The 27,673-nt window shown below is 33.6% G+C and overlaps 1 protein-coding gene across 1 annotated transcript in view; it reads right to left on the reverse strand.

Annotated features, from left to right (window-relative positions):
• Positions 1-392: 392 nt before the first annotated feature.
• The window catches only part of LOC150076771 (BAI1-associated protein 3-like), a 350,663-nt gene continuing 323,382 nt past the window's right edge, over positions 393-27,673 (reverse strand). Inside the window, exons 32-33 of the mRNA XM_090386647.1 lie at positions 21,578-21,771; positions 393-487 (exon numbers count right to left, since the gene is read on the reverse strand). Of these exons, the coding sequence (XP_090242773.1) occupies positions 393-487; positions 21,578-21,771 (289 nt within the window). The remainder of the gene's footprint in view (positions 488-21,577; positions 21,772-27,673) is intronic.

Raw genomic sequence — 27,673 nt, forward strand, 5'->3', positions numbered from 1 at the left:
ATCAACATTCATAAAATAATATTGAATGAATTTCATATATATATTTGCACCTTTTTATTTTTCACTGTACACAGTTTCAGTTAAAAATTATTATTTCATTATAAGTTAAATATTTTCATTCTTATTTGAGATATCTCTTTTTAAATTAATAAAAAACAGCTAATTTGTTTAAAATTAATTGTGATGGCAGCCTAAATATTTATAGCCAATCAGCACACTTACCTATTATCTGGTTAATTCTGAAGGTAATTTTTTTAAAACTGGCTGAATTGTTAGTTGCATCTTAAATTATTTGTTATATGGGGTGTTTTTTAATTAAATAAAATCCATCATAGGATAACCACAGAGGAAGATCTAAGTAAAAAAATATGTAATTTAATATTTTTATGTGTTCATTGCAAAAAGACAATGGTCCAATTAACAGGTTTTGAATGTTGTTTATCATTCTTTTTCCTGTCATAGTAACTATTTCTCATTTTGTTGTCATCTAAAATAAAATGGGAAATGATCATTAATCTAAAATCAAATCTAAAAGAGCAAGCCTGGCAGGTTGAAATTAAAAAAGTAATTTATTCTTAGTTATATCACTGTGTAGAATGTATAGACCTATCTTTTTAAAGGTATATGTATCTATATCAAAAAGAAACCCAAATTAAAACCCCAGGCCAATATTACACATAAAAGAATAGACAAATCCAAGATAGCCGGCATTGATAGGAAAACTGTAATCAATTCAGCTTTAAAGCAATTAAATCCTTATCACTGAAAGAAATTAAAAATAAGTAAGTCAAGGCTTTTATTCAAAAGTACAGAAAAATAACACTAAAAACAGATAAATAGAAATAATAGAATACAACCACTCAAAGCACAGCCTATTCTTGAAAGTACCTTTTAGAAAGGTGGGGAAAAAAACACAACAATTTGGATTACCAATTGCCTCAACCACTGCTCATCTCAGTTGTCCTAATTATTCACTGTACAATTCCTTTTACTTCAAAGGATACCTTGCACATATGCCTGATCTGATATTCCCGTTCAAAGACTTAATAATTTAGAATCTCCTCTTCTTGAGCTTATCTAGCTTAAAATCTCTCTACCCCAATCTGTTGCCTCTATTGTTTTCCCAGCTCCACTAATCACTTGGAACATTTTGACTTCCTTTCTTTCAACTCAACTATCTGCAGCCCAACTTAATGATCTTCCTCCAATGATTGGAAATCCTATCCATAGTTTGATGATGGCACATAACATTCCACCTTCCAGTTTAAGAAACAATGCCCTGCACAAAGAGCTTCAATCAAATAACCACCACCACCATCAATTCCTTAAATGCTGACCTCAAGGTAATTTTCTAATAAGGCAAAAATAACTTAGTTAATTTTAATCTTACTTAATTTCAATTTCATGGTCACTATTGTTCTGAATCAAAATCTCTAATTCCCCCAATGTCCCTGAAGATAGCTTGAACATGTTCCACAACCAGTCAGATTCCATTTACTGTCCAACTTCAAATTCACTGAACTTTTCTTCTTCCTCAGTTATCCATTCAACTTCAGTTTTGAACACCTTCCTTCACATGTATTTCTTGAAAATTGCAATCTACAGAAATTCAAGTCTAATGTTAATACGCACTTTTAGTCTTCTTAACTTTCAGCCTATGCATAGTAATAAGTACTATAGGTTCTGATACCTTTGGGGTTTCCATAAAAAAAAATAAATAAAATAACCATTATGACAACTGCTACTTTTGTGTGGTGGATATGTCAAAGTTTATTAAAGTATATGGATTGGAGAGCTGTAGTTTATGGTAATATATAAGCTTCAATGTGCAGTGCCACACATTTAAGACCTGTCAAATGATCTTTAACATTGACAAATGCAAAGTACTGCATATGGATAGCAGTAACCCCAGATTAGCATACGTACCAACTGTGTCATACTACACTCAGGGTAGTGAAAATGGAAAAGACCTGGGGTAATTGTGCAGTCAGATATGAAGTTCTCTGACAGTGCAGACAGGCTGCTAGGACAGCTCATGGGGTTTTGTTAATGACATACAGGAATTTTGCTAGCAGGGATAAGGAGATGATTATCCCATTGTATAAGGCAATGGTCAGGTTACATCTTGAGTACTGCATTCAGATCTGGAAGCCTCATTTTAAGAAGGATGTAGAACTGCTGGAACAAGTACAGAGAAAGGCAACAAGATTGGCAAGGGGAACAAAGGGGAGTGCTCTTACCAAGAAAGGCTTCAGTTCAGCAAATTGCAGCATCTGGAGACTAGGCACTTATGAGGTGATCTGACTGAAGTGTTTAAGGCTTTGAATGGATTGGACAAGCTCAATGCGGATGGGGTTCTTCCTCTTGCTCAGACTACACACAAGGGAGCATAAATTCGAATTGAGGAAAGCCAGCTGCAGAATAGATGTACAGAAGTTTGCCATTAGCCAGTGGGTCGTTGATTGCTGGAACAAAGTTCCATCTGTCATTGTGGAAGTTGACAGCTTAAATAAATTAAAGGAAGAACTAGACAAACTGTTGGAGGGAATGGATAGGTGAAATGGAGGGAATGGATAGGTTTCTTTTTTTTTGGCTGATGCTGTATAAGCTTGTTTTCCTGCATCATTTCCCATTACTAATGCTAATGGTGATCACCTTCCAGAGACAAGTCTTCAGAAATGGATAGTGAATCTAGTGAACAGAACAGGAACATTTCACTTTAACAGGCCTCAGAAGCCTGTTAAAGTGAAATATCGCATTTCTCTAATCAGCAAGAATTGAATAACTCAATTCTTGCTGATTAGGGAAATGCAATAAGCAAGAACTGAATAACTTAGTAGGAGACTTTGGTCTAACCAAATACAGGGCAAAGCTCTTTACATCTTGTTTAAAAGAAGCTACTGGATCCCAACTGAAAAACTTTCACATACAGAAAAAGACATGCCCCTTGTGCATGTTTTTATACTGTTGTAGAATCTCTGTCCTAGTGTTATGGTTTGATTGGTCTTTATGAAGAAGTTGGTATTAGTTGCATTTCAGAAGGGTGGTATTTTTTCACAGGCAGTTCAAGTAAAAGCTTGAAAGCTGTGTTGCTTCATAATGATAATATACAATCATTAATTCCTGTTGGGTACTCTGTGTTAAAGAACACCGTGGAAATGTGAAGTATGTGTTAGAGAAGGTCAAGTACGAATGAGATGCTGTGGGGACTTCTGGGTTTGCAAAGTGGTTTCACTAAGCCTCCTTGTTCTTTCCATCTCTGGGACAACAGGGTGGTAGATCAGCACTACAAGAGAAAAGAATGTCCTGCCAGAATTAATTTTGAGCTTTGTGCATATAAAGTAGTAAACAATCCCTTGGTTTCAAGAAACAGTCTTCTTCCACAACTCTGTATCAAACTAGGATAGGTCAAACAATTAGAGTATTGAATCCTCAACATTACTCTTTCAAGTGTGCACAATCTATGTTTTCAAAAATGTCTGATGCAGAATCACTAAATAGCATTAAGTTGTAGATTGTTCAGAACATAGTAAACAATCCCTTGGTTTCAAGAAACAGTCTTGCTTCCACCACTCCATATAACTTGGAACTAGTCAAACAATTAGAGCACTGAATCCTCAAGTTGACACCTTCAAGCATATATAATTGATGTTTTCAAAACTGCAAAAAGCAAAAGTGAAATATTTATTCATCCACAAATTAAACAGATGGTGACTTTACAAGAACTGGAAGGCATAATAACCAATGCTCAGCAAAATTTCTAGTAATCATGTTTCACCTTGTAGTGAATGGTTTTCTTGGTAACAATAAGAGTAAAAATTATAAAGAACTGGTTGACAAGCTGACTGAAAATTATAGAAAAATGCAAGGGGAGAGAGAGATCACTAGGATATAACAACTAAGAAGTGGTACCAAGGAAAGTGGGATGAAGCTATGATGGGCAATTATATGTGGTTTTTGGTTCAGGATGACCATGCTGACCATCAACTGATATAAACTTGTCAAAATTTCCTTAAAAATGTACATTAAGGAAATTTGTTTGATTAACCTGAGGAAGGTTTCTATTTTTTAATTTGCAATTTTTTTTAGATTGTTGTTTACTTGTAACACAGATTAATATTCTATTCTCTATGGAATTTACACACTGTTGATAAATCTGATATATATATATATTTTTTTTTTATTTCTGGCAAATTAACCCCTGGCTTAGTGCCGTGAAGGGTTTGTAAAGGTAGGGTACCTGCGTGTACCTAGGAACCTTACAATAAAGATCATATTTATTTAATTGATGTGCAATCAATTAATTCATATTTGGAATCAGCATTAATAACTAATTCATATTTGAAATCAAATCAGTATACCAAAATTCATAAAGAAACACCAAGAAATGTAGATTAATAGATGTCTTTTGAAAATTTGTTACGCAGTGTAATAAACACCTAAATCAGATCACTTTGCAGGTGGCTAGTCTCCAGATGCTGCAATTTGTAGAACTGAAGTATTTCTTGGTAAGGGTGCTCTTACCAAGAAAGACTTCAGTTCTGCAAACTGCAGCATCTGGAGATTAGGCACCTGCAAGGTGATATGATTGAGGTGTTTAAGGCTTTTATGGACTGAGCAAGCTCAATGCTGATGGGATTCTTCTTCTTCTTCTTCTTGCTTAGACAGCACGCATGAGAGGGCACAAATTCAAATTGAGGAAGGATGGTTGCAGAACAAATGTGCACAAGTTTGCCTTTAACCAGGTGATTAATTGCTGGAACAAACTTCTATTTGTTGTTGTGGAAATTGAGAGCTCAAATAAATTCAAGGAAGAATTAGACAAACTATTGGAGAGAATGAACAGGTGAAATAGGAAGTGCTGTTTTTTTTTTTTTTTTTTTGGTTGGAGCTGCATAAGCTTGCTTTCTTGCATCATTTGCCACTGCTAATTCATATGATCAGTGTGTGTGTGCTTTTTGTCTATCTTTCAATTAATTACTATATACTTGAACTCCTACACGCTACCAATATGGCCCACAAAACTGGTTCACACGTGGTTCAAAAATGATATCATGGAACATTCACATTTCAGCTACTTGGTGGTACATGTGTGACTCCGCAGCTTGTTATGCAACGGAAGAGTGTACTTGGAAGGTGGGAGCATATAATATGACTAACATATTTACTAGACATTAACCCTATAGGCCCTACCTGTTAGGCGGAAGGGCAGTGCATGCATCACAGAAGTGTACACTGAAGTGGGCTTGCAGAAATTTCAAAACCTAAAAGAATCTAAGCAGGTGTAAATCTCTCTTTTATTATGCACCAGTATGTGCTTGCATAACAGTGTTAGTCACTTTAACTCTTACTACAAGTCTAAACTGAAGTTTCAAATGTGATTAGAACACCCTGATAGACAATACACATCAAGTTTTTCATATTTCACAGTTCATATTCAGACTGTGTACCATAATCTTTTTCTACTACACCACAAATGTGGTGCATTTAAAGACCTGCCTTAGCCATTTTCACTTGGATCTGTCCTCAAGGAAATCCCTCAAAGGGATGTAATTAATTAAAAATCCCCCTTTATACATTTTAAAAATGGACAAAAATAGTTAGTCTTTTACCTACAATTCAAATGCTAATTATTGTAATTTAATTATTTGTATAATCACATTTCCTTTCATCTCTTTATTGTGTACAAATACAATATACAGTATAGCAGGAATATATAACATGATGTATCATTAACACTTCATTGCTGGTACATGATACAACATATATAAAAATCAGTTTCAAGCTGTTAGCCTGGTTATGAGAAACACTGGTTTTTACAGAGACAATAAAAACACAAATACAAACACAAAATTGTTACATATGAACAACATATTTACATATAAAAACACACAAATAAAGCTGATATGTTTATCTTGGTTCTTCCAGGCAAGTAGAAGTGCCAGGACAATAAAGACATACTGAGATGGTAAAACAATATACATATATATATATATATGTTTGTGTGTTGTATATATAATCTGTTTATTTGTATATATATATATATCATATATAAAGAGATTTCAATTTTCAAACTGTATGGACATAGCACAGCAAAAGCTGTGTGAAGATATCAATAATAAAAACTGGTTAAAAAATAAAGATTTTTATTTCACATTTACACAAGATGACAGATGGTTATCTATTACTTTTAATGTATCAGAACCAAATTTTTCTTGAAATGTATGCCTTAAATCTCTGATCTTGTTTAGATTCTAGGAAGTACAGTACACACAGAATTACTAACTGAAATTATTGCTGCTTAGTGTAAATGGTAAACTTTAACAGTAGCAAATCATCTGTACAGAAATAATAAACAATAAAGAAGCTATAATGAAGTACACAAATTCAAATGTAAAAAATATGAATAAAAAACCTACATAAATTATTTTTAAAAAGATATAACCAGCATCTTCCAATACATTTTGATAAATCATTAAGTATTTTACTTTATAAATAATAAAATATTTTAAAATAATAAATAAGAAAATAAACAAATCAGTCTTTTACTGATTTTTTTTACTGGTTTTAATATAATAATTCAGTCTTCTATTTTGAATATACAGTAGAATACTGATTATCCAGATTATTACCATTTGAATTTCTGCATTATTTAGATTAATTTTTTAATGCTGCTTTATGTAACCATCATAATGAAACTAATACAACACTACTTTATATAAAAGTAACACCACACATACAGAATTTGAAATGATCAGATGATTTAATCTTACTGTTCTTTTATGCCTGTGAATGTTTAGCAGTTTCTCCACAAACCGGGAATCTTCAGAGCAAGATTTACTGGAAGCATCTCTGCACTTACTGAACACATTGAATATCATATAATTTTAAGAGAAACAATAACAATAAGAGGACGACAAATCATTAAGAAAATGCAATATTAACATTTTTTTTTTGTTAAGATATTCAAAGGTTTGTTGTTGTTTTTTTTTTTGGAGCATTAGCAACTAAGGCCATATTGCTCTGGGATATGCGGTGGTCATTCCTGACCTTTCCGCATCCTCCGTCTTTGGTGGTGACGGGCTCGAACCCCGGTCTAATCAAGAAGCATGTGCTACGCACTGCTGCTCCTTCCCACCTGGCTACGGAAGCGCCTTAAGATATTCAAAGGATAAGATGGTGAAAATGTAGAAAAGAATAATCAACATTAAATTTTAAATGATTAAAAAAAAAAAAAAAAAACCAATAAGATGATAAAAAGTGATGGATTTCAATGCTCATCAAACTTTGTGAAAATGTTATCATATTTCCCAAAAAAAAGGAAACATTAATGTAAAAAAATTCTTAATCTTTTAAAAACAGATTAAATTCTTAATCTTTTAATCTTTTTAGGTCATATTATACTACTACTCACATATTAATACTCATATTAATACTACTACTCACATTTTATTATATCCATAAAGAGACGTGAGTACGTATTATTATTGACAAATATAATTTTTACAGATAATATATTTCTTATTATAGATTTAAATTCTGCATTTGGAAATATTTTTTTCCTTTTATGGATGTCTAGAATTCTAGAAAAAACATTTCAAAACCTGAGTTATTCAATTCTAGATTTAAATCCAGTATGAAAACAATCAATATATCAACTTCAAGAAACTCACTAACCAAAAAAAAGTGGCATATATTGTCAGTGAGCCTCATGACTCTTATTTAAGAGAGTATATATAAAAAAATGATTTCAGTTGTAATTAAAAACATTTCTGTTTTTAAAGTTAGTAAAATTTTGTTTAATTTAAAAAAAATTAAATTTCACATTGTGCATATGTTAGATTTTAAGTTCATTTTGTGCAATTTATTTGAAAATAAATATTTATTTTTGTGATATATTTAAGTTTGAAGGCATCAAGATGTAGGCATAGCTAATTAATAAAATAAAGCATTTCACTACATTATATGCAGTTTTACTTCTCTCTACATTTTAATTTTTAACTCCACCATACATTTTAACTCTACCCTAGTCTTTGACAGTGGGCATCACTTAACTAATTAATAAATAAATTTACATAATTGTTAATATACAGAGATGAAATACCTTGAGATATAGGATGCAGTTCAAACAAAGAAAATGACATGTTTGTAGTTTTTCCTAGTGACAGATCTTTATAGCAGATCTCAAAACTGCTGCTATATTGGACTTCATGGTGAACTTCTAAATTGTGGGTTCACTATGTTGATGCCATGTTTGGAATTGTCTCACAGCATGGAAATTTTAGGCAAATTTCATGGCTTTGCGAATACCCAACATCAAAACATCTCCCTTACCTTGGAATCTAAGAGCTATGCCCTACCATTTCTAGATATATCCATTAAATTAACTGCAACCAAATCTGCAGGGGAGCCTTTTTAGACCCCCACCCTGCCTGAGACAGGGTGGGGGGGTCTAATGCTATTCTTAATTTTAACTCAACCATCCTATAAGTACAAAGTCTGGGATAATCAGAAACTATACTCATAAAAACTTACATCTCTAAGGATGTGGATGGATGCTGAGTTATCTCACATAGGGACCTTTCTCCATATGAGTAAATATATATACACCCCTGTTAACAAGATTATTCACAACATCATTTTACATTTTTTTACATTTGTTGCAGTTAGGTGGTGGCACCCTATCAGAACAACACCAGGAAGAGATTTTCTGGTGGAGGATCTTCCCCACTAACGTAGCACTTTCCAGGCACAGGAGAAAGATTAAAAAGAATAGCCAGTAAACATAACCTAAGGGTTAATTGTATTTTTCCAGGAAAACTACAAACTGAAAAACATCCAAAGGTCAGGCTCATGCTTCCCCTTCCTGTTGGGTTTGTAAACCCAACAGGTCCTTCATTGGGAATGTCTATATAGATAGATAAAGGAATATAATTTCTAGTTGGCATGCCCAACAACATCAAGTGTTGCATCACTTGATGTTGTTGTGAAATGCTACATCACAGCATGCAGTGATGTAGCATTTCATGTGATTAATGAGGGCCCATTCCCTTGATCTTAATAATCCCACAATCCCAGGAGTGGCTCAAACCTTAAAAAGGCATGAATTATGGAAGCCATTTTTAACTGACTGGTTTATATAACCAGTTCAACAGAAATATAGGAAATATAACAGTTGTCCTCTCCTCCTCACTACTGACTCAGTATGTTCAAACAGGTCCTTACTGGATGCAATGAACCCTTCTCCTATTCAGCAGCACACCCAAGAACTCCAAGAATAGACAGCAGAGACTCATAGCCAACTACCTGCAGCATATAACCTACCATTCTAAAAGGATGTAGAAAACTGCATTTCTTGGTCCAATAACTGACCAGTGGTTCCATTTCCCACATCACATAACTAAGAGGACTTCAGAGATGTCACTGTGACTTTGTTCAACTGCAACCTGAGACTCAGTGCACCTTATCTCTACATCATTGTATATTTTTAAATTATATATATATATTTATTAATTAATTAGTTAATAGGCATCCCCAGTTAAAGACCCTTAGAGTGGAGCTGAAAGGTATGGAAATAAAAGTGCATTATGCACAGTTTTAAAAGTGCATTAAATGCAGATTTTTCAATTCTCTAATCTCTCCCAGATAAAATGTGTAAACCATAAATTACAGTAGAAAAATTTGTTCTGATTTTTTCAGTGTGTTTGGATTTTCAATAATTCTAGAATCTAGATTCTGTTCAACCCTATTTTAATCTGGATAATCAGGGTTATACTGTAGTTGTTGCATCAACTTAACTTTTTTTTTTTTTTTTTAGTTGGTAATATATATCAAATATTAACTTAGTAATAATTATATTCATGAAGAAAAGAGTTTCACATTTCTTTTTGGGTTATTAATAGCACAAAATAAGGAAGCTGAAGAGTAACGTACTCTATCACTGAAATAGATTTTTCCATATGCTGTGCAGTTCTGAGTCAAAATATTTGGTTTAGATTACTCCTGGAATTCTAATTCAGTAAAATTTTCACTTATTTTTTTAACCAGTTTTTGTATTCTCTCAGTTTATGTACATAAATATTATGTATGCATATATATGTATATCCACATGGCTTAAGGGAGGATAGAGAGAGAGAGATAGAGAGAATTTTATATGTATATATATATAGATATATATTGATATATAAAATAAAGTGTGCAAAAACATATATTTTGTGATAAATAGATTGTAGATGTGCATCTGATTTGGATATTAAGCTCCAAACTTCACTAATTCTCTATTTTTTTTTAAACAGCACATACTGTAAACAGTGAAAAAAAAAAAAACGTTTTTATGGTAAACATTTCAGTGAACTTATCTATAGGCTACACCACACTGAGGCAGAACAAACAAATTTGTTATTTCTTGTGCATCAGTGAAAAACTTAACTGTCTTGGGAAATATATTATCTTCTCATACGTTGATGTTTTACAAATTCTTGAGCATCTTTATCCCAAACTCTTGCATCTAGAGTAATAAGAATTTCATCTGCAGTGAAACAGAAACATTAAATATTCTGATTAGGTATTAATGCAAATTTAAAAACATAATAATTCAGATTTTCATTTATGAAGAACAAAAAAAATTAAAATACTTTATGTGCACTGAGTAGTCACTTTATTAGGAACACCTAACCGTTTTATGAAGTTCTCCTTCATTAAACAGTCACGTGTTCTTATCATGTGATATAAAGCAGGTGAGCAGAAATGTATAGATGCTGTACATATTCAGTGTGAGAATGCATAAGATGAAAGATCTATGTGACTTTGAACATGGCATGGCATGGTAGTCAGTATCAGCTGCATATGTGGCTCTCAGAAACTGCAACCCTACTAGGGTTTCATGCACATGTCTTAAATGTATCAAGATTGGTCCAATAACCAAATTATATGCAATTGATGGTGATCTTGTAGGTTATTTGGCTGTTTCTGATCTTGTGGTAAGAAACAGCTCTACATGACTTGTGTAGAGTAACATAAAAAGGGATAGTCAGTCAAATAACAACCTAGAATCAACAGTGATAACCAAAGTGACATTTCAGAACATACAACTTGTCATACCTTGTCACACCTCTATGGGGGTATTGCAGTTGACCATGAAACCAGATTTTATTTGTCATCAAAGAACAAGAAGGTACAGTTAGAGTCAGCTCAGAAACACCAACACAAGACAGTGAAGGATTGGAAAAAAAAAAAAAGACTGATCTGACAAATTCCAGTTCCTGATGTTTAATGCTGATGGCAGGACTAGAATATAGCAAAAATGTAAAGAGTCCACGGATCCTTCCTGCCTGGTGGCAGCAATGGTATTTGTGTTTTTGTGGTGCATATTAGGCCTCATTAATAACAGTGGAGCAAAATTTGGATGCTGTAAGTTATTTGGAAATTGTTTCCAACCAGTCACATCCCTTCATAGCTGCGATATATCCATCTGCAAATGGGTTCTTTCAATAAAATAATACACCATATCACAAAGCCAGAATTGTATAGCATTAGTTCCAAAAATAAGAGTGAGTTCAGTCCACTGCAGAGGCCACCCTAGTCACCAGATCTCAATACAACTGAATACCTGTGGAATGAAGTGACTTCTTCGGAGTAGGGATCTACAACCATCCAATTTTCATGCAACTGTCGGAAGCAATGAGTCGACAGATCAACATTCCTGTAACATGCTTTTGGCACCTTGTTGAATACATGCCATGACAAATCCAGGCCACTGAGAGCTAGGGAAACCTATTAGGTTGGTGTATCTAAAAAAGTGGCTACTCAGTGTATGGTAAAATCTCATGACCCAATATCAGTTACTCAGTCAGCAGAAGGTTCACAGTTGCAGAATGTGGTTTTGTGTGCTTAACATTTTGAATAAAAAGGTCATAATTTATTCTGTGCAAATAGGGAATTTCAAAACAAATTAAATATCCTCTCTCTGTCTCTGTCCCATTTCCTTTTGCACTATCAACCATTACATCATTCAAATCGAGAAGATGATTTCAGAAGAACTAAAAATAAGTAACAAAGTCATTTTAAAAAGCAGGAGTGAAATTGCAAATGAGTTGGGGTATTTCATTAATAGCATTGTCTATGTACTTTATGATAATATAGTGCATACTGATTTATTTAATATTTGCATGATGCAAAAATTAAATAAATAAACAAAGTAGACTGCAGAAGGGATAGAAACTAAAACAAAAGAGAATGTCTGGGTTGCCAATCTCTTTGAATAATTTAGTTGGGTATATTATGCTATGTTACAACTTAATAAAGTTAATGTGAATGACATTTCTGTGTCTTGCCTAGGATATATAAGCTATTCTAGATTCTCTGCTACTTAGAAGCTAAGAATTTGTTTAGGGGCAATTTAAGATGCTGAAAGTTCAAGAATTATTAAATTAAAAGTTTTTTGTAGTTTGAATAATTATAATACATTGAACAATAGGCTGCTGTTAAAATAAATTATTACACAGTCTAATAAAAACACTAATTTTTATGTTCTTTTACAGTACTATTTAATATTAGTTTAATAATAAGAGGAGTTTACCTCAATATAGTACGTAGAAAACTTCCGTATGATACCCTCCAGAAATTAAAACGAAAAAATCGACAACTTACTGGTACATTAGAGCAAAATATAAATAATTAAATAATCAATTTAAAACAATTCAAATCAAATTAAAACAATTAAAAATCAAATTAACGCAATTAAAATAATCTAACGAAAATATTCAAAACGATTTTCCTTCCTGAATATTTTCGTTAGATTCTTTTAATTGCATTAATTTGATTTTTAATTGTTTTAATTTGATTTGAATTGTGTTAAATTGATTATTTAATTATTTATATTTTACTCTAATGTACCGGTAAGTTGTCGATTTTTTTAGTTTTTTCCGTTTTAATTTCTGGAGGGTATCACACGGAAGTGTTCTACGTACTATATTGAGGTAAACTCCTCTTATTATTTTACTAATATTATTATCAACGTAGAACATATTGAGTAGTACAGCTCTGATTCATACTATCTAAGTACTATTTAAGAACTAATTCTGCTTTATCCTAAACACTGGCTGTTAAGTTCATCTTTTATAAAAACAACTATTATACTATTTACTTAGTATGCACTATATTATCAAAAGAGCACAGTGAATAAAGGGCAGTATAGTAGCAACAGAGGTATAAGTGAAATTTCAGAAAGTAGAATGTGGACAGGTGGGGAGATGCTATTGGGCAATATCTGTAATAATGAATTTTGCAACTTCTGAACGCTCCAAAGATATCTATCTGGAACATCTTGTGAAAGTGGAATGCTCTTGACCTAACAGTATTGAACACTGAACCAGGAAGAACACATTCTGACAACTAGAGATCTCCAAACACTTTTTTATGTTGCCTGGAAAAACCATGAAAAACCAGAATTGCTAAAGAGCTCAAGAGTTAAAGGATTGTACAGGAATAGTCAGCAGGATGAATTGCATCCTTCATGTGCATAATTGACATAACTGCATCCTTAATGCACACAAAGGATGCAATTATGTCATTCTCAGAGAAATTGGTCTTGCCTAGGAGTGGAAAAAGCTTCTTTGGAGTAAAAAATCTAATATGTGATGTTTCATCATATGAAAGGATTTGGATGTGGCAATGGTCCTGAGTATTAAGGTTTTTCTCCTGGGAAAGTGGGGCTGTTTTTATAGAATTTGAAATCCCAGGAAATCTCAGAATTTTAATTTTTTCCATATACAAAATAACAAGACATACTAATTACTCACTAAATCATTATAATACATGAAATTACACTTATTTCCTGAGTAAGATATTTTTTGAATAAAGAATAATAATTTTCACTCTCACGGTAAAATATTTAAGCTTTGACCTTCTAGCAATGTTATCCACAGATCCAGTTCTCGGTTGACACCTATCATTCATATTGTGAGGTATAATTACTTATTATTCTTTTATTTTAAACCCCTTGATGTCTGATCCAAAATCATTTGTTTGGCAATATTTTATTAAGAACACCAACGAAGAAAGTACAAATTGTAAAAATGTGTGATTCCATATTACTACACAAGTGGATTAATTCACCATTTACAAAAGAGGCACTCAATATAAAAATTAAATGAGTCAACAGGTAGTGCTATTTGTAAGTGCAAACCACTTGAGGGCAGTGAAGAAAGCACTTCTATTGATAAATGAAAGCAAACATTATTAACGTATTTTGCTAAGAAGGAAAAAGATACCCTAGAAGAAACTATTAGCAAACTTGTTGCTGATGATGGAGTCTTTGTAAATGCAATTACAAAAAGTAATTTTATAAGACAGGCAATATGAGAGTATTTGCTTCCTGCAAACCCTAATGATGTAATGAATATCATATATAAACAATATGATATCATTAAGGCCAAAGTTAAAAATGAAATTTCTGCCAAGAAAAAAAGCAGGATCAAGCTTTAGTGTATCTCTTGAAGAATATTTGTCTTGAAAAATAGAACATATTTAAATGCAAATGTGAATGAAGGCAAATTTTGGAGCTTAAGATTGGTACAAATTAGTGGATCATTTTTTTTTTTTTTCTGCAGAAAGTATTGTAAGAGCAGCAGAGGATAAACTAGAAGAATTTGATTTCAGTATTCAGAAGCACATCGTTGCTTGCTTTATAGATGGTGCCAGTATGATGATTAAATTTGGAAAACTAGTGAGTTGCAATCATCACTTATGTTATGCTCACGGCACACTTCAAGTTGTATGTGATGTTCTTTATAAGAAAACAGGTGATTCTGATATAAATATTAGCACAGAAAACAAGTCAGATGAAGGTTAGTTACATGAGGAGTTGAGCATAGCAATTGAAATTTGAAGAGTTAACTGCAACTGAGAAAATTAATCAAATTGCCATCAATGAAGACATCTGCAATGTAGATGAAGAAGGCATTAAAATGGTCCCAGATATTAATGAAACTTTCAATAAGGTTAGAAGAATTCTAAGATTGTTTAGAAAGTCACCACTAAAGAATGAAATTTTTCAAAATTTACATGAAAGCAGAGAATGGCCATGAAAAGATGTTAATTTTAGATTCCAAAATTTGTAGGAACAATTTATTGGCAATGCTTGAGCGATTTTTTTTAAGTTCAGCAGCTGCCAAAGCCTTGATTGATATTAAAGAAAAGCAACCTCTAACTAATGAAGAATTAATTTGATGCCCTTCGCAATATTGTCACATTCCTGCAACCAGTAAAAATTGGCACAGAAAAATTGTGTAAATATTTTATTAAGAACACCAATGATGCAACTTTGCTAACTGCTGAGGGTGTATTTGCTTTTATAATTGATAAGCTACATCAATAAAAATGAGGATCTGCCAAGAAAATGGAAAACCCTTTAATGGTTTTTCAATGAAGGCAAATCAAAATCTAGCTCTTCACATTCAGAGGAAAGTAAGAAAATTGCACAATCCATGACACTAGCAGACAAATTAGAAGCAGTGATACAATCAAAGGCAAAAACTATACATTGTTCAACATTTTCATGTCAGTCTCAGAGTTTAAACAAGCATTTGAAGCAAGAACTTTTATTAAAGAGCCTTTTCTGCAGCAGGTTTATTTATAACCAGTTTGAGAACTCATCTTAGTGATGGAAATATTGATTATCTATGTTTTTTAAGAAAATATTTTAAAAAATAAAAATAATCTTTTTTTAAATTTGAAAATGCACTTAATTATAATTAAAGGAATATAATATTTTAGCCTTTTTATTTGTCCTTTGCTGATGAATAGCATGATAAAAATTATGTTTAATGAATAATAAATAGCCACCACTAAATGGTGAATGCAATTCAAGTATTACAATGTATAAATGGTCACTTATAAATAATTAATTTTCCCAATTCTAAAAGGTTATCCTGTCACAGAACAATAAAAAAATTACCATTCACTTAATATACCACCATTTCCCGATTTCCCAGAAATCCCGGGAATTCTCAGAGAAGAAAGCTGCATACAAAGAGAAACCCTATTGAATATGTTTTAAAAAGGAATGCATCATCCTAACTGTGAATATGGTGGCGGCAGTAGCTTGATGTTATTAGCCTACTTTTCATGGTATAGTGTGGTTTTTGTAGATAGTACTTTGCAGAAGGAACAATGATCTGATACTTTATCAGATCATTCTTCTAACACTGATGAAATTTTATGAAACAGGACCTTACAATTTTCAATAGGCCAATGCTCCTTATAAGAAAGCTCAACATATGATAGCTTGGTCTTGGGGAAAAATGTGGAAACTTAAATATTCTTTTAGCAGCATAGTGCACAGGTATATAAAGAAATGGAAACTGGTGAAATAATGAGCACTTCAACCTGCATGGAATATAATCTGCCTTTAATTTCTTAAAGAATTATAGATTATTCTCTGACATTTTTGGTACTTCCTGTATCACTTCTTCAGTAACTGTAAAGACATCATAAGTGGTAAATTATGGTGACTTCATTTACACAGAGTTGTTAATTCGATTACAAATGTCTTGCTTACAAATGTCTTATTATTTAGCCTTTAGTAATTATATGAATAATAGATCCTGAGTTAGCCAAGATAGCTATTAGTAACTTCTTATTAACTAATTTAAAATTATTTAAACTGCTAAAATGAATCTTTACCTGATGTTTTCAAAATATTTATTCAGTTTGTTAGCAACACAGAACAGAACAGAACAGAATCATAAATAGTTATGGCATTCATATATAGTGGATCAATGTTGGTTCATTCCTTTCCTTCTAGTGTTAACATTAGCAAAGAATGCTTTGCTATTTTTCTTTGCAATCTTAGGCAAAGACCTCTCATAATCTGCCTTAACTTGCCTACCCCCCACCCTAGGTTTCTGGGTCCCCTGACAATTTTTAATCATCCTGTTCATTTTTCTTCTCTATCACTATTCCCAACAGTACATCTAACATCCATTTAAATCTAAACCTTGAGCAATATTTCTTATTTGCCATAAAAAGCTTAGTATCTTCTATGATTACTTCTCTGAATGCTTCCCATTTAGAATTTGCATTTGGTAATGTTATCAGTTGCTCCCACTGAAAATAAATTAAAAGCAGTCTAAGGCCATTGTAGTCATCTTTAAGAAAGCCATAACCCTTCCCTTTAGTATTGACAGTAGTTATATTTTTAAGTAAATTCCACATCAATATATTATGATCACTGCCACATAGTAATTCCTTTATCTAGAGATTCTTACTGCATAATCAATGCTGATATAAAAAAAAAAAAAAAGCGTTGCTTTCCCTTGTTGCCTCTCTAACATGCTGGTGTAGAAGCAGTCATCCAATACACCCAGGAAAAGCTGTGCTGCTGCTGTGTGAGCCACCTATCCACAAGTTCAGTCAATTTCTGGAAATTTAAAATCTTTCATTATAAGACGTTCTGATTTGCTGGTCCACTCCTATTTGTCTGTATAACTGTTCTTTATACTAATTTGGCCTATAATATACTCCTACTCTCATTGTTTTCCCAGTGTGATATAGGTCAAACTAAACTGAATCAACGGTGCACTGGCCATCCATATCAACTGGGTGCATGTCTTAGATTCTACGAGTTCCTCAACCAAGCGCATAACTCCATCCCCTTTCATTTCTGTAAGTCCTTTCTGCACACATTATTTAAATTTCATATCCCTTAAGTCTGGGTAGCACTATATTTTTGATATCCCTACAATGTCTGCATTTAATGATTTTGCCAGTCATTCAAATTTATGAAATTTGTTTACAATGGTCTTGGTATTGGTGTGCAAGAAAGTATATGTGCACCTGTTTTTGATCTTAGTTTTGTTCCTAATGAAACCCATGTATTTTCTTATCCTATGAGTACCCTCAGCAGGCCTTGCAATGCCCAACATTTTACTTTCTAGTCTGCTGCATATCATAGAAGCAGTGCAAGAATCACTATCACTCTACTTTACTGTTAGTCTGTGTATCCTCCAAGCAAGCAGTTTTCCAATTCACCTAACACTGTCTCGATAGCATCGACTAACATGCTTGCACTTCCATTCGATTTAAGTGTATCCCATCCCTGTATAAACAGTCTCTCCTGTTAATCCTGTGAAAAAGCTTGAGAAAAATTCTTCCCCGTGAGTTTTGCAGAGGTTCTTTAAGGCTGAACTGTTTGACAATACTCCCATTATGTACTCCTTCAACTGTGTCAGAATTGCAGACACTTTCACATTTTATCTGTTTCAACAGGATACTTTACCTGAGATTCATATTCTAAGGAGAAATCTTTTTAAAATACTTCATCATCATCATCATCATCAGCCATTTCCAATCCACTGCAGGAAGAAGGCATCTCCAGCAACTTTCCAGTTCTTTCTGTTTTGTGCAATGGCCATCCATTTACTACCCACAAACTCATGAATTTCATCTGTCCATCTCTGTCGTTGTCTTCCAGGTTTTCTTCTAGCTCCTCTTGGGTACCATTCTGTTATTTTCTTAGTCCATCTGTCATCATGTCATCGAGCTATGTGTCCTGCCCAAGACCATTTTAGTTCTTTAGTTTTGATAAGAATGTCCTTTACTTGAGTTTGCTGCCTAATCCATGTGTTTCTCTTCTTATCTAACAGTCTGATTCCCAATATAATTCGTTCCATTCTTCGCTGTGTAGTTCTCAGCTTCTCTTCCATTCTTTTGGTGAGTGCCCGAGTTTCACTTCCATAAGTCATGGTGGGGAGGCTCACATACTGAAGAGGTTGCTCTTCAGTAGTATGTGACTATATTTCCTGAATGCTATCCATCCAAAATTTATTCTTCTCTTGACTTCCAGCCATTTATTATTATTACAGCTAATAACTTGTCCCAGATAAGTATATGACTCCACCTTTTCAATTACTGCTCCTTCAATCATTATTTCCCTTTCTGTGGCATACGTTTTTATCATTACTTTTGTTTTAGCCATATTCATCTTTAGTCCAAAATCCTTACTAACCGTGCATAACTGATTAAGATTTTCCTCTAATTCTTTGGGATCGTGGCTTATGACCACAATGTCATCTGCAAATTATAAATGGTTTAGGTACAAACTTGGAGAACTATCAGTGTGAACTGAGAGTTCACACTGATTCCTTTCTGCAACCAGTCTAATCTTCTGAAAGCTTCCTCAAGGGCAGCAGTAAACAGCTTCAGAGATATTGTGTCTCCTTGTTGAACTCCTTTCTCAATTTTAAATTTCCTACTGTCTTTGTCTAGTCTAATAAAGGAGGTAGCACTCTCATATATTTTCTTCAAAATCATAATATATGGGGTATCTATGCCTTGTCTTTCCAGTGCCCGAAACATTGCCTTATGCTGTATGGAGTCAAATGCCTTTTCATAATCCACAAATGCCAGGCATAATGGTGTTTTATATTCATTTGCTTTCTCCATTAGCTGTGACATTACGTGAAGGTGATCCATAGTTGAGAATCCTGTCCTAAAGCCAGCTTGCTCTTTCAGTTGATTCTCATCAAGTATTCTTTCTAATCTGTTAGTAATGACCCTTGTGAACAACTTGTAGATGTGGGATAACAAGCTAATTGGTCTATAATTTCCAATTTCTGAATTATCTCCTTTCTTATGCAGCAAAACTATGATTGTATTATTCCACTGCTTAGGCGTCACACCTTTTCTAATGCACTTTGTGAAGAGCCTTGCCAGTTTTTGTGTTATGTCCCTTCCTCCCAATTTTAATAACTCTACAGTAACTTCATCTTCCCCCAGGGTTTTCTGATTCTTCATTTTTTTCAATGCATGTTCTACCTCATCGGGAAGAACATCGGGTATGTCGTATGTGTTGCTACTTTGCAATCCATCTTCCCCACTGCTGGCATGATTCCCCTGCTCCTTATATAATTCTCTATAGTAGTCTTCTGCTATTTGAATTATGCCTTCTCTGCTGTTTATAAGTACACCATCACTATTCTTCAGTTTCAGTATCATTTGTCTTTCTGTATTACTGCTCATGGCTGCTGATTTAAATCCTTTGTTTTCCCTTAATGCTTCTTCTACTTTTCTTGTGTTAAATCTTCTTATGTCCTCTCTGAGTCTCTTTCTAATGGCTTTGCGTAACTCAGTATACACAGTTTTCTCCCTGTCAGTGTTTTTCTTGCTTTTCATTTGTCGTCTTTGGTTCATCATGACAAGTGTTTCTTGACTAATTTTTTCTTCTTTGGATTTCTTTTTCCCTATAGGTTTCTTGGGCTTTATCACTTTCAGAAAGTTGTAATATTCCTCGTCAATATCTTGGTCCTGAGCAGTCTGCAGAAGCTCAAACTTGTTCTTAAGTTCCAGTAAGGAACTTAAGAACTTTACTGCTTTTCTCCTCTCTTCTGTTATCTCAAAGACCTTTGTATTATTTACTCGAGTCAGTTTTTTCCTTTCCTTTCCTACATCTATATCAAGTGTACATCTTACCATTCTGTGATCACTTTCAACATTTACCTTATTCAGGATGGTAACATCATTCACAATATATCTTCTGTTAGTGAGGATAAAGTCGATTTCATTAGTAGTTAATCCATTTGGACTCTTCCATGTCCACTTTCTGTTCACCCTTTTCTTGAAAAAAGTATTCATTACTGACAGTCCTTGAGATTCTGCAAATTCCACAAGTCTTTCACCTCTTTCATTTCTTTCACCAATTCCAAAATTTCCTATAATTCCCCTTTCTGCACTGTTTTGTCCTTTTCCAACCTTAGCATTGAAGTCCCCCATAATAATAGTGTAGTGGGTTTTCTACTCATCTAGAAGACTCTCAATTTCGGTGTACATTTCTTCAACCTCTTCATCATCATGGCTCGATGTTGGTGCATAAATTATTTAATCTTTAGCTCGTACCTCTTAGAAATCTTGAGTATTAGTCTTGACACCCTTGGTGATGTACTTTTGAATTCCAAAATGTTTTTAAAATCTTTATGGACCAGAAACCCAACTCCACCTTCACTCTTTCACTGTTTCCATTGGTGTACAGCAGATTTCCACTTGATAAACTTATAAGTGATTCATTTCTTCTTCTTGTTTCAGCCAAACCGATGATATTCCAATTCACATTTTCTAATTCCTTTTCCAGCTCTAATATCCTGTCTTCACCGATGAGTGATCTTACGTTATAACAGGCCAAGTTCAGTTTCGTGCATGGCATTCTGGTCATATCCAGAGTTTCTTAGCACCCTCTGCTTCCACTCTGATCCTCTCACTGCCGTAAGAGGGAGAGTGAAAGCTGCTGGGGACTGAGGGCCATTTGTTTTGTCGTGCTGTCATATGCTGGGGGGTTTGGTTTTTTCCTCTTCACTCTGACCAGGTGTCTTGAAGAGAACCACTCTACACATTCGTTGCCACCTAAGTGACGTAACACTTAAAATACTTACTTTGTGTAAAAAATAATAATAATAAAAAGAAGTTCCCTTAGATATGAGAGTATGTATTGCATAAAAGAAATATTTAATGCAAGATTTAATTCATTTAAGACAGAACTTTATATAAACATCCCCATTGTTACGTAACTACTTTATGAACAACTTACTTTTATTATTTGGATGCATCAACACTAGGTCAATATGCTTGGTACTGGTTATTTCTTCACCATTCAGTCCTGGAACTGAACATAATGGAAGATAAGCTTCACCTTCAAAGTCATTCTTAGTTACCATATCATGGTCCATTACACTAAAACATAATGCAGCACCTTCTCGTTGACAAAGTTCAGAAGTGACACAGCTATAAGAATAAAAAAAAAAGAACTCTCTAATTTTTTTTTTTTTTTTTTGAAACATCAATTTAATGAAATATTTAATAACAATTCTATTTTTGATAATTCTGTGGAATAAAATGCAAATAAAATTCGCTAACAAGAGATCAAAATATTTATACCAGTTTTTGATCATCCAGGTTGTGATGTTACTGTTATAATAAATAGCACTTACCTAATTAGATGTACACTGCTATTTATTAATAATGTGGTGGTATCCCTCTTATGACTATTTTGATAAACATGCCATCTCATTAAAGGAAGACAAAACCATCTATCAGTGAAAAACTTGACAATACAGTGTTAACTAAAATTAGATTAAAATTAATTAAACCACATTTTAATTAATTTTTAACTTCATGTTTTAAAAGCAATAATTCGTTTACTCACTCTGTAATACTGGGAACTCTAATATCCAGAATCCTAGATATAATATAAAATTTATTAGATATAATTTATTTAAGATGATATTTCTGAATTTGCTGGGATTCTGTTATCAAGTCAAAGCAAAAATGGATATGACTGTCTTCAGACTGAGAAGAAAGGTCTTTTTAATTTTTAATTAATATATTTTGCTTTTCATTCAGCACATTATAAGCCAATGATAATTTATATTGCCTTTTAGTCATTTTTATTCATAAAAGTGACATTAGCCCTTAACCAGGTATAAAAAATTTCTATTATGTGACTACTATTAAGGGTTAAAAGAAAAACTGGGGCAATTATTAGAAGGAATGGGCAAAACGAATGGTTCTTTAAGGTAAAATAAATAATTTTATGCACTGTTTTGAACATTTTGAACAATATTCTGCACTATTTTGAATATGCCTAGTATTCAATAAATAGCAATTTTTTTTTTCAATCAGTTCAGAAATAAATATATAAGAAAAACTATAGCTTTATCTATTATCAGTTATTTCTTTCTCATCTATATATATATGCCTCAGGTTAGTGTATAATATTTTAATCCAGCAATGTACTTTTTTTCAATCTAAGTTTTTAAAGACATAACACTAGAGTTAGTAACTGGTAAAAGATTAGTCATCACTATTTTGTTAGGCCTGAGTTCTGAAAATTATATAGCACAGGTGTATAAAAAGAAATTTATAGCTCAACTTACTTCTTACTTCTGGGAAAATTCACTAACTGAAATGGATTACTCCTTCTGCATTGCATGAAAATAAATACTGGCTATATCACCTTACCAGCTAATGTCTATGTCCTGAATTTTTTAGGTGGCAGAAAGTCATTATGATGCTCATCTGTTCTAAACTATTTTGACTCTGAAGTGTTCTCTGGCTTCCTTCTCATCACAAGTTGACATTCACTGCAGGAATGTGTCACCCTACAATTAAAACCAGTGCAAATGTTCTATGGATAAAGTAACATGCCATACCTTCTGGTCAGATTTTAACATTATTAACACCCATTTTGCACACTTTTTTTCACACATCCAACCTGTTTTCCGAAATAATTTCCTTGACATGATGAATGATCATGATGGCAGTCAGATGAACATAAGCATGTGGTTAGTTGGTGACTATTTTGTGGTCCTCTGAAAACTTGTGCTGTTCGAGTCACACGTAATTATGGTATGCTACGGCAACAAAGATCTAAAAAAATTAGGCAGTTGGGCTGAGGAATGGCAAATGAGGTTTAATATTAACAAATACAAAGTACTGCATATGGCCAGCAGTAATCCCAGATTAACCTACCAACTGTGTGATGCTACTCAGAGTAGTGAAAAATGGAAAAGATTCAGGGGGTAATTGTGCAGTCAGATATGAAGTTCTCTAAGCAGTACAGACATGCTGCTAGGACAGCACATGGGGTTTTGTCTATGATATATAGGAATTCTGCTAGCAGAGATAAGGAGGTGATTATCCCATTGTATAAGACAATGGTCAGGCCATATCTTCAGTACTGCATACAGGTCTGGAGCCCTCATTTTAGGCAGGATATAGAGCCTGCTGGTACAAAGAAGGGAAACCCAATTAGTGAGGGTAAAAAAGGGGTGCTCTTACCAAGAAAGGCTTCAGTTCTGCAAATTGCAGTGTCTGGAGACTAGGCACCTATGAGGTGATCTGATTGAAGTGTTTAAGGCTTTGAATGGATTGAGTAAGCTGAACTGATAGGATTCTTCCTCTTGCTCAGCATACACACATTAGAGGCACAAATTCAAATTGAGGAAGGACGGTTGCAGAATTGATGTGTGGAAGTTTGCCTTTAGCCAGCAGGTGGTTGAATGCTGGAACAAACTTTCATCTGTTGTTGAGGAAGTTGATAGCTTAAATAAATTCAAGGAAGAACTAGAGAAACTATTGCAGGGAATAAATAGGTGAAATGTGAAGTGTCATTTTTTTTTTCGGCTGATGCTGCATAAACTTGCTTTCTTGCATCATCTGCCACTTCTAACGCTCATATTCATGTGATATTGTCTCTTCACAATACTGTGCACATAACCTGTACAGGGTTCATGTTCTTTTTTTTACAAAAAATTTGATAATATAGCACTGTTTCATAGAAGGGAGGCCCAATGCTATTTTGTGCCACGTCTACTGTGCAGATGCTGGGAGTATGACGCCACCACAAAAATAGTTTTATCATATGGGTGTTGGTCTCTTAAAACAAGAGTCTGTTAGTTTGTTTGTTATTTGGTTTTTAGGAGCATTAGCAACTAAGGTCATATTGCTCCAGGGATGTGCAGTGGTCATTTCCTGACCTTTCCGCATCCTTCGTATTTGGTGGTCACGGCTCAAACCCCGGTCTAAATCAAGAAGCGTGTGCTATGCACTGCTGCTTCTGCCCACCTGGCTACGGAGGCGCCCACGAGTCTGGATCAGCCTTGAGCCACCTCACAAAGCAAAAGTCTACACAGAGACCACTAATGCAATAGAAAAATAGAAAATTTAAAGCCTCATTTTTGGAAGGATGTGAATCTCTTGGAACTGGTGCAGAGAGGAGCAACCACATTAGTCAAGGACACAAAGGGTACTCTTATCACAAAAGACCTCAGTTCTGCAAATTACATGGCTTGGAAACTAGGCACCATCAAGGAGACCTGATTGAAGTGTTTAAGGCTTTACCCCTTCTCAGACAATGCACATAAGGGGGGGTGCCTCCGTAGCCAGGTGGGCAGGAGCAGCAGTGCGTAGCACACGCTTCTTGATTAGACCGGGGTTCGAGCCCGTGCCCACAAAATACGGAGGATGCGGAAAGGTCAGGGAATGACCACCGCATATCCCCGGAGCAATATGGCCTTAGTTGCTAATGCTCTAAAAACCAAATAACAACAAATTACCTCAGTTCTGCAAATTACATGGCTTGGAAACTAGGCACCATCAAGGAGACCTGATTGAAGTGTTTAAGGCTTTACCCCTTCTCAGACAATGCACATAAGGGGGGGGGGCACCTCCGTAGCCAGGTGGGCAGGAGCAGCAGTGCGTAGCACACGCTTCTTGATTAGACCGGGGTTCGAGCCCGTGCCAACAAAATACAGAGGATGCGGAAGGGTCAGGGAATGACTACCGCATATCCCCGGAGCAATATGGCCTTAGTTGCTAATGCTCAAAACCAAATAACAACATAACACATAAGGGGACATAAACTTAAATCGAAAAAGGATGGTTGCAGAAGAGGTGTGAATATTTGCATTCAGTCAGAAAGTAATTGATTGTTGAAACAAACTACCATCTGGTGTTGTGGAAGTGAGTAGTTTGAATAAATTTATGGTTAAATTAGACAAATTATTACACGGATGGAAGATGAGTGTGTATATATATATATATATATATATATATATTTTTTTTTTTTTTTTTTGGCTAATGCTGTATAAACTTACTTCCTTGCATCATTTGCTCCTACTAATAGTAATACTAATTATAAAAATATGAAGATAAAAAAATACTGAAAGAACAGAGGCAAGTATCACTTCTTTGTTTTGGGTGTGGTAGGAGGGAAGAACTAATTTTTGAAACTAAATCAAAATCAACAAAATGCTGATTTTGATTTAGTTTTCAAATGTTGTCACAAAGAAAGAATGAACAATCATCATAAAAAAATGGGCATTACTGAACTGACAGTAAAGGAAAGAGCTGATAATGTGAGCCTTGTGTAATAAATCAGTTGAGAAATGTAGAAATGGTTGGGATAGCATCAATTTTAGTCCGATGAAACATTTTTTTTTTTTTTTTTATTATTTTTAAGGGCCATACTGTTGAAAAATATATGGACAATTTATATTCATGTTATAGTAGTAAAATTCATGCAGTAGTAAAATTACCATACTACCAGGATGACCATCACAGAGCCCCAACAATTGGTTTGGTATGGTCATTTAAGAACATGGGATTATTCAGAAATTTTGCAGGGGAAACACAATATATAGATTTGTCTCTTGGTACAGGGTACACCAATAGCAACAGATGTTTTCTGTACCTCAATGCATCATGGATGCTGGATCATCTAAGATTTATCACTTATACAGTCAAGTTCAACCATAATTGGATAATAATACAAACATCCTGATCTGGAGGATCATAAGCAGTGTTTAGTTTTTTAAAGTGCTTATTAATCACATTATTAATATAAAGTGTTCATTATTTCCTCAATAATATGGTTCATAAAAATAATAAGAAAAATTTTTCAAACAGTTCAGATGCACACCAAAGCAGGGATAAGCACTGATAGTGCTATATCCAAACTGTCAATTAAACTATCATGATTCTCGACCACAAAGGGTCCTTCTACAGAAAAGAAACCATTTCAATCAGACTAAATATTTCTATACTGTATACTCTGATTTATTCAATAAACACAGGTCTTGCATTATCAATAGCCTCCACTTTTAATTTTGATAATATCCACTATCATATAATACTAATTGCTTCTTTGCTATAGCATTTGTTTGACAGTGCTTTTTGAAAAGTGATACTTTCTCCCCAGTAACCAGCCAGATGTTTTTTTTAGCACTCCAGGTGAGATGCTGGATGGTACCATTAGAATTGATTTTTTTTTTTTTAATTTCTGAAAGTAGGATATTTTACTGGTAGGATACTGCTTTCAAAATAGTTTTGACAATTTTAAATGAGTTTCAATATTTAAACAGTTTGATACTCATGTTTTAAAACTCTTTAAACTTTTAATTAGATATATAATTTAGAAAAAAAAATTTACCTGGATTGAAAAAAATCTCTGAAAATTCCAGAAATCAAAACAGTGTCACTTGTGTGAAATACACCTTTCTGAGAACAGCACCCCAGGTGATTGCCCAGGTCACCTATAGCTTGAACTGGCCCTGCTTCTCCCTCTCAGCACTGTAATGAAGAAGTGATATTTGCTTCTGTTCCTTCAGTATTCTTTTCAGCTCCTCTACATTTTTATAACTTATGATTTTAAATTTTAGAAGTTATTTTAAACTTTTATCATTCATTAGATTAAATATCACAATTTTAAACTTTATTTTATATTTCAAATTACCACTCTATCAAAATCACATTTTATGCATTATATTTTAATGGAAACTATTAATTTGTTCCATAATAGTGGAGCATTGTACACCATAACTCAGAAAATTATAACACTATGAATATAATAATAACAATAATAACAACAGCTTTTTAATTACCCATTTCACTTTCCCAGTAAAAAATAACACACATCAGCTCAGTATTAGATTATCTAAGAAGAGAAAAGTCAACTCTTTTTTACGATTTTATAAAATTTTTATCTCTCTAATCCATTGTTATTTTTGTTAATTGTAAAAATATAGATTAAGTTCAATAAATTACCCTTTAAAAAGAGGTTATCTCTGATTGATAATAATTTTCATATAATTCTCTCACAGATCAGTATGTCTAATTTAATATTATT

The sequence above is a fragment of the Mastigoproctus giganteus genome, chromosome 12 (assembly GCF_048544385.1).
Source record: "Mastigoproctus giganteus isolate SK-2022 chromosome 12, ASM4854438v1, whole genome shotgun sequence".
Taxonomy (NCBI): Eukaryota; Metazoa; Arthropoda; class Arachnida; order Uropygi; family Thelyphonidae; genus Mastigoproctus; species Mastigoproctus giganteus.